This window comes from Bombus flavifrons, chromosome 13 (assembly GCF_040668555.2).
Source record: "Bombus flavifrons isolate JBK064 chromosome 13, iyBomFlav1_principal, whole genome shotgun sequence".
Classification (NCBI taxonomy): domain Eukaryota; kingdom Metazoa; phylum Arthropoda; class Insecta; order Hymenoptera; family Apidae; genus Bombus; species Bombus flavifrons.
Genome location: NC_138454.1, coordinates 1,682,709 through 1,690,981, shown reverse-complemented (window position 1 = coordinate 1,690,981; position 8,273 = coordinate 1,682,709). Strand labels below are relative to the sequence as shown.

The 8,273-nt window shown below is 36.9% G+C and overlaps 1 protein-coding gene across 4 annotated transcripts in view; it reads right to left on the bottom strand.

The window, feature by feature from the left end:
• Positions 1-3,300: 3,300 nt before the first annotated feature.
• LOC138186527 (uncharacterized) overlaps positions 3,301-8,273 on the bottom strand; it is a 51,566-nt gene continuing 46,593 nt past the window's right edge. Inside the window, exons 1-3 of one of the 4 annotated variants that reach the window (XM_069126492.1) lie at positions 6,780-7,401; positions 4,583-5,255; positions 3,301-4,051 (exon numbers count right to left, since the gene is read on the bottom strand). In XM_069126492.1, the coding sequence (XP_068982593.1) occupies positions 3,619-4,051; positions 4,583-5,255; positions 6,780-7,014 (1,341 nt within the window). In that variant the 5' untranslated portion in view covers positions 7,015-7,401 and the 3' untranslated portion in view covers positions 3,301-3,618. The other 3 variants (XM_069126495.1, XM_069126493.1, XM_069126494.1) reach the window with 3 other exon arrangements.

Below are 8,273 nucleotides of genomic sequence, written 5' to 3'. Positions count from 1 at the left end.
GGCGAATCCAGCTGTAAGAACGAAGGTAAGGGAGCGTATGAACGATCGATTACCGCCTTTTCTCCCTTTGTATTTTCGTTTCAACCTCGAAAACGATTCGTTAGGCTGTCCGGCTCTCCAAAAGAATCTATTGCTGGACAGATCTAACCGAGGAAAGAGCACGCTACGTCATAGTCGATTGATATTCTTCTCCGTGAATCGTGCGGGGGTGGATTGAATAATCCTTTTGCTACCTCGTAAACAAGTCTCCTCGAATGGTTTCTCGAAGTCGATCGAACATGACGCCGGAATTTTACTAACGACAAACGCGAATTCATGTAACTTTAAAATGTTGTCCACGTGATATCAACAACGAAGTCATTTTTTGCTTCCGCAAACAAAATCATACGCGTTGGTTCTCACAATCCTCTAATGTAAATTCCGTGGAAATTGTTTTGTATGAATTAGAACCAACTAAAATTCAGGTCTAATTGTTTTTAACTTTCCTCGCGTTCTTTAAATCTCTAATATCTCTGAACGAGTATCTATCCAACAGTCGAAGAGATAAAAAGAAAAGTTAACGCTTTCAAGTTTGATGGCATTAACGTGTTGTCAAATGCAGGCCAGATTTCAGTGTCCAGTGACATCATACATTGAAATTACGAGCAAGCCGATCTTTTACGTAAAATTTACGAATTTGAAATTTTTTACCACCAGTAACACAGTGAAGCAACAGTGAAATAAAACACCGATTACTAAACACCGGTTAAAGTGACTAGTAAATTTCTGCGGGCAGCAAAGAAGAAAAACAAGCCAACTATACATACGTGGAGGAGGTCATGCTCGCCTAGTGTTCGCCGTTGCAAACATACCAACCAACGATAATTACGCGAAAGGGGAAAAAACGTTGGTGTTTTGCTATCGGAGAATCGACATTGCGTGAACGGTACCGAGGGAGAGATCATTGCGATAGAAAATACGAGTTCTTGTTAACACTCGTTCTTCTCGCAACGGCCACACTAATCGTTCCGTCGATCCCTCGTGAACCGTGTTGACTTTGTTGATTAAGTGAATTTCTCCGCTTTTCGACGAGCCTTCCGCGCAACAACCAAGCTCAAGGTCCCGCCACAATAGATTGCAATTAATTCCTTACCATGCATTGGGTACTGAGGTCCTCCTTGGACTTGTAGAGGTACTTTTACGATCGATAAAGAAGAGTGAAAGAAGGTCCATCTGGTAGCTTGTGACGCAAGGGTCTAGTCGGCTCGATAAATATTCGAAGACAAATGTGGAAAAAATATATTGCAGTTAGCTCGCAATGGAATGATTTGATAAGCAGTGAGTACCTCAGATAAGAATTAAGGGAGCTTAGGAAAGTTGTGGCTGATTAGGCGGACTAGTAAATCTAAGGATTATGGAAGATACGAAGGATTCCGTGGAATGTTAACGTCGAGGAGAATTCGGAAAATCTGGGGTGATCAAAAGGTTTTAGAGATTTCGAAGGTTAAAGAATACCGTAAATACGAGAATTCGATGATATTCGAGGACTTCGAAAGGATTGAGGATATTGAAAAGCACTGAAAGCTGCAAAGAATTCAGGAATATTTAAAATTTCAAAGAATTCGGAGGGTTGAAAAGAGTTTAAAGGTTTCAAAAGAGAATGTCGAAAAATATTAATGCATTTGAAAGATCAAAGGATAATCCCACTGGTTTTGAATAATTAGGAGAATTTAAAATTTTAGAAGGTTCTCGATAGTTTCAAAGTATTTCAGTAGTTGCAAGAGAACCGAATATCAGCGCGCGAAACTAAAATTAGTGTGTTATCACAATTTTTCTGTAGTTTATTATAAATGAGAAACTTAATGAAATTACGGTATAAGTGCGCTTTTTTAAAACTAAAGTACAAAATAAGATCCGCATCTAGGGACTTTTAAGATTATGACATGTACATTTCTGTATCAGAATTTAACTTCAGCTACTTTCCTTAAATTAAAGATTCTATCTTTGAGACTTTATCAAATATCGGTTGATCATAACATCAACACTGCACAATCTACAGCATTGTTACTATTTTACTATCTTTCATAATTTTATTCTAGGCCATAAGAACATATACATGTAAGGTGGCAAATTGGAATTTATATTATAAATATCATACTTTTCTTATAACTTTTGTACTTTAAATTATATCTCTTGTAAAGATACATTAATATATCAAGAAGAATGTTTATTATTAGTGAAAATCTTACTTTCAGAAAGATGTTAACATATTAACTTACTTCATATATTCCAATGAAATAAAGAATTTCACTATCTCGGGCCATTTTTACGGCGATGCATCGTGATTTCAAAGGAGTATTATCTCTAAATAAAGAGAAATATCGAGCTGATTTGAGCCTGAAGAAAAGAAAGATGAAAGGAAAAGAAAAGAATCTTAAGGAAAGGCTTCGTATTTTGCAGAGAATTAACATTAACAGTAAATCGGAGTGAAAAATTCACCTTACTTTTCTTAAGATTAAAAAAGATTTTATCAATTTAACTCTAAACAGTTTTTAAAGAATTCTAAAAACTTCTGATGGTCAAATAGATTAACTACCAATCAATTGGTAAAAAATAAAATATAACAACGTACAAAGAAAAGATTGACCTTACTTTTCTTAAAAATAAGATATGTTTCTAGTTATATTTACTTTACCACTGTCTCTAAAAAATCTCAACTTACTTCCACAATGTTTAAGTTCTATATTATCTGCTTTTTATTAATCAATTTACTATTCATTTCGATTGCCAATAAATCAATGAAAAATACAATGCAACGTGGTAGAAAATTTCACGAATCAAGGTATTTTTGTAGAGGAAAATATAGGTTCCGTTACGTTGAGTTTCGCGTGCACGTGTTGCAAAATAAATGGACCGTCTTGGCAAAGAAACAAAACGAATCAGCTCCGTACGAGCGAGTTGGAAAGAATACTCCTAAACAACGATGTCGAACGATTTGTCGTGCAACGGTGCACGGAGCAATTTGAAAAATCAGATTTATTGGTGAATGGTGTTCGTCGACAACATGCGCGATGTTTTCCCTTTCGTTCGATAAATTTGTCCCGCAACCTTGCTTCACAACCAAGCACAAATGCTAAACTCAATGAAATGCATTTTATGATAATGCATCTTGCAGATTATGTAAAATCGAAGAATTATTGTTCCGCGGGGACGAAGAAACGTGACACAACATCCTGTGAACCTTCAAAAACTCGTTTCAAGGACAATTTGATATATGCAAACCGGTGGAATATCTCACAAAATCCTTCAAAATATATAGCGTCACGTTTTACGTCATACTTAATGAAAAGAGCGGGTGCAATAACAGGAAACCAAACACTCTCAAAGAAGTAAAACAAGGATTTGTCGTTTTCTTACGCAAACAGACATATTTGTACTTCCTGCTTCGGATTTGTCTCGCTTCTATATATATCATAAAGTAGTTTATCACGCTCATTTCTGTGCCACTTATTCGTACTTAACATCGAGTCTAATAATAGAAATAATTATCTTAACTATACTGATATCAAATGACCGATCTTTCATCAATATAATTAATCAAAGATTTAACTAATAGAATTAAAAATCGAGCAATGAATACTATAACAAATCTCTCAGAATACAAGCCAATAACAATTCGATGAGGAATATTAAACAACCAATACCCTGACACACGAAGAATATCTCAAAAATCGGACGGAGATGCTTCATAGTCAAAATTTCATCCGAATCTTGATTAAAAACGATCTGCTGGTCTTCCTCGATCATTAATCGACTACTCAATTTCTTTATCATCCCTGTTTCTCGGTACTTCGTAATGAGTCGTCGAAGAGGCCTTCGATACATGTATCCTCTTCTTGCAAAGAAGAAAACTGGGAATCTGAAAACTGGTTTTGGTAGTGTGTACATCCGAAGACTTCTGTTATTCCTGTAATCCCAGTTCATTCTGTCAACGGTGAAATGTTGCAACACGGCGAATCCATTCTTCTTGAATATACTATCAAGTGCTTCTTCGGGTCTAAGTACTTCGTATCTGTTACGAAAATATTTTTAGTATGTTTATTGGTATGACACGAAACGCAAAACATTAACAATTGCTTTTTATTCAACATGCTAGAAACATTGGTAATATCCTAGAAATTTGTAAAATTTTCCGAAAGCTTAGAACAATATGTATTAGAGCGGGTAAAACAACTTAAAACAATAAAATCTTGCACCTACATAACTCTTCAATCCATTTCGTCTACAAAATATAAAAAAGATATATTCACCTACTAAAGGAATCAAATAAGATCAAGCCAAGCAATATCGGAAATTGCAAAATTCGCTCGATAAATGAATGAAACTCTCAAAAGTCTTTTACACGACAATAAATCGGTTGTAGAGCCGAGAATCTCGTTTCACGAATAGTATCCATCATCCAATTCCCAGTATTCGCTTTACCAGACACGCAATAAAAGAGGAATCCAGTTAAAACGCACTTCGAATCGAAGAGCTTCCACGAGAATTGACTGGAACGAAATAGAGAGAGGAATTGGAAATTTACCGTGACCGGTAAGATTACCTTTTATACAAATCTATGATGAACTGATCGTCGGAATTGTTAAAATAGGAGCGTACGACGCCTGGTCCGCTGAGTGGTTGACCAGAGTCACGTACTTGCTCGAGATTCTGCAGCAGATCCTCGGTGTCGACTTGAGCTAGCGAGCTGGTAAACGTGCTGTTATAAGTGATGCTCAAATAAAGGGAGAAGATCATCCATAAAAGCAGCACCAGGCGCAAACCAAGGTTTCTTGGCAACGTGATGCTTTGAGACAATGAGATTGCCCAAATATGTGCAAATTTCACCTGTTCTTTGATCAAACCTATGCTCGACAATTTTTTCAGCACGATCAATAGAAGAGCGTAAACAATGAATACAAGGAACACGCTGATCCAGACGAAATAATGAAACGGCATTACTAGCTTTAAAATGTCGTTCTCGATAGTTCTAATGCGAACCAAACTGGCAAGCACCATATCACGGAACATATACCAGCAGATGACTTCGACGTTGTCTAAGATTTGTAGATCTTCGGGCTTCGGCCCTGCTATCATGTCTATGTCACGGTTCATGAGCTTTTCGAAGGCATCGGGCCAAGGCATGTTTATTTCTGTGCTGGAGTCGACGGTCAGGTTGTAGTATTTCCCGAAGTCTTCGATGAGGAGAGCGCCTACTGCTTGCAGTGTTTCGTTACCTGTTGTGACGATTTAGTGATATATTATTTATAATTTAAATGGAAAACGATAAATAGACATTTGTAGAATATTTAAATGTGCCAAAGTATATAAAATACTTGTGATATACAAAAATATCTAAAATATTCAAAGCAAAATACTCATAATATTTGTAGCGTGAAATAAATTTCTGTTTAGATCGTATTTCTTTCACTGTTCAGGGAAAAAGAATTTGCATAAACATATCTGTGAGCTAATAACAGGTAAAAGAAGCATGATTGAACAGAATACTCAGAGAAGATTGGCTTCATTTATAAGACCAATATTATCAAACAATTCCCAAATTCAATTGATATTCAGGTAATTCAGGTAACAATTAATCGTGTTAATCTGAAGGACGCTTCAGATGCCACATCGCTTTTCAACATGCGACACGTTTCTATCAATAAAGTTTAATTAAAAAGTTCGTTAATCTGACGAAATGTGGCTACTGAAGCCATGAATTGTCAATCAGTATCACTGCGAAATAAAAGATTTCGATTTAATGATGTTTTACGTGTACCTTTTTCTCTACAAATTTTCGAAATTTTCCTATAAATTTTCTGTTCTCTATTCTTCCATTTCATTGGACACGAGTGTGATGGATGTTGAAAGCGTATGTGATTGAAAAACGATCGCTGCAAGGTCGCTCCCTTGGCAATGAAACCAACAGCTTTGTTGCGAGCTAGCAACAACGAAGCATATACTCGTTTAAGTGATTTATCACAATGCTCGAGGAACTCGGAGCGAAATACGTCAATTATTTCGTGAAATACCGGACTATTAAATATTTATCGCGGTGACTTGACGGTATTCTTCTCGCGACGAATTAATTACATCGATTAACGTTTCCTTGACGATGTGAGAGAGAAAGACAGCGATAAGTGAATTTTAATATTTTAATATTCCCAAGGCTATTGATTGCAGTTTATGATATTTTTAGTGCAAAGATTACTGCGCAGTTCATATGAATTATTATAATAATTATTACCGTGTAATGTATAAAATAGCAATATTATTGTTATTTCGATTTTTGTTTGTACACTTAAAACATGTATTAAAAGCGAAGTGGTTTCCATGATCATTTCCAATTTCTAAGATGATTTTTATATTGTTCTTTATCTTCTGCAGGTAATTCTTTTAACAAAATCTCAAATATATTGAGACCACTATTTCAACATTTCACTCCCTTTTCTGAATTAACTGTCTTCTTAATACCATTTTTCAACATTTCTAACAATTTCTCTCATTATAGCAAACATTTCACCAAGCACCATTTCAAACACAAACTAAAAATAGCAGCTTTAGCTCAAATGACTTGACAAATCTGAAACTCAACAGAATTTATTTTCCTCTCAACCGCTTTAAAAATATCCACGCTGTGCGATAGTTACTTCTACATCTCTCACGCTCCCCCGTGCCTAAGTAAAAATCCACATTTTATTGAACTCTCCAAACACTGTCCCTAGTGTGCGTGTCCAGACTAGCGAACACAGTTTGCTTACGTTTCAGTTTAAGCGTGTCCTCTTTGCGCCAGAAGCTCACTGTCGCATCCGTGACGATCGCGTATTTCATGGTGCAGCCACCGAGCGGGCAAAATCGACGGGAATCCGCGGCGAACGCCGGAATCCGATCCACATCGTTCGTGACCGACGTACAGGATCCTACGGATCTCGATGTAATCTCGTCTCCCGTTGCGCTTGCACGAATAATCGTACCTGTGGCCGTGTCATCGAACATCAGAAATGCCACGTCCCGATAGCCGGCGTTCAACAAATCTCTCGCGAATAAATGCACCTCTTCCCTCACGCTCCTCGTAACGAACAGATATTGTAGCGTGCGTAGATTCTTTTTTCCATACAGAAATATTCTACGCGAATTAATAAATTTACCGTGTTCGATCACGATGTAACCTTGTATGCGTTCATTTTTAACTAACGCGGCACGATCGACGACCAGAGTTGGCGCGTTTTCCACGCAGACTTTCGAGATTGCGTCCTCGAGATAGGTGGCAGGCACGACGTACAGCACATCGATTCGTCTCTCGGGATTGAACAAACGCTTCGCCGTCAGGCTCGTGCAGGAAACGATGGCTTCAACGTTAGTGAAATTTCTCGCCTGAAAGAACCGATATTTGCCCTGCACGGCTGAGATAGCACTTGCTATCAACGTGACATGCACTAGACCGATATACATGGAGGACTGTTCTTTACATCTTCTTGATGGAAGCAAGACTAAAGGGATAACTTGAAAATGAGAAACGATGTAAGCGCGTGGAGATATATATGGGAAGAGATTTTATCTGAAAACGACCTTGTCGTTGTTTGAAGTTTCGATTATGAAATTCACGCAAATTGTTTTGAAAGTGTGTTCTCTCGGTTATTCGAGGTTGTAGATTTTCGTTTCGTGTGATACGTTCGTTCACTGTCACTGAAATCATGAGAAATGGCAGGTGTTCAGTTAGAAAATTGCAGAAGAAAATTGGAAAATGAGAATGGCTGAAGGCTGATGTTAAAATTTAATAAATCAGAGCAAGGATTTTTATGATCGGGCAGGAATTTCATAGAAATTTCAGTGACGTGATATTACGCTTCCGAAGATTTTGTCTCTGAAATACCTTACGCAACGAGTTGTTTGATATAAAATGGAATGTATCGATTATTCTGACTCGATTGGTCAAAGATATTAAATACAGCAGAGTATTCTGAGATTTTAGTTCTACAGCCCACAATAGCATTTTAAATTAAAGTAGTTTGGCATTCTCCCTGACATTCGATTCTTTAACATTTTATTTCTGATATTAGAAAACGATAAGGAGTATAATGGCGAAAGAAGTGTATATTCGATACTACGGTTCGTTCAAGCTTAAATTCGGCGATAACTGTACCGTAACATGTAAATACTGTACGTGTTTCAAGGAAGATTTCGATTTTAAAAACCAGTCACGTAACAGTTGCTGGAAAACTTCGAAAACTAGAATCTAGAATTTGACAAAAAAA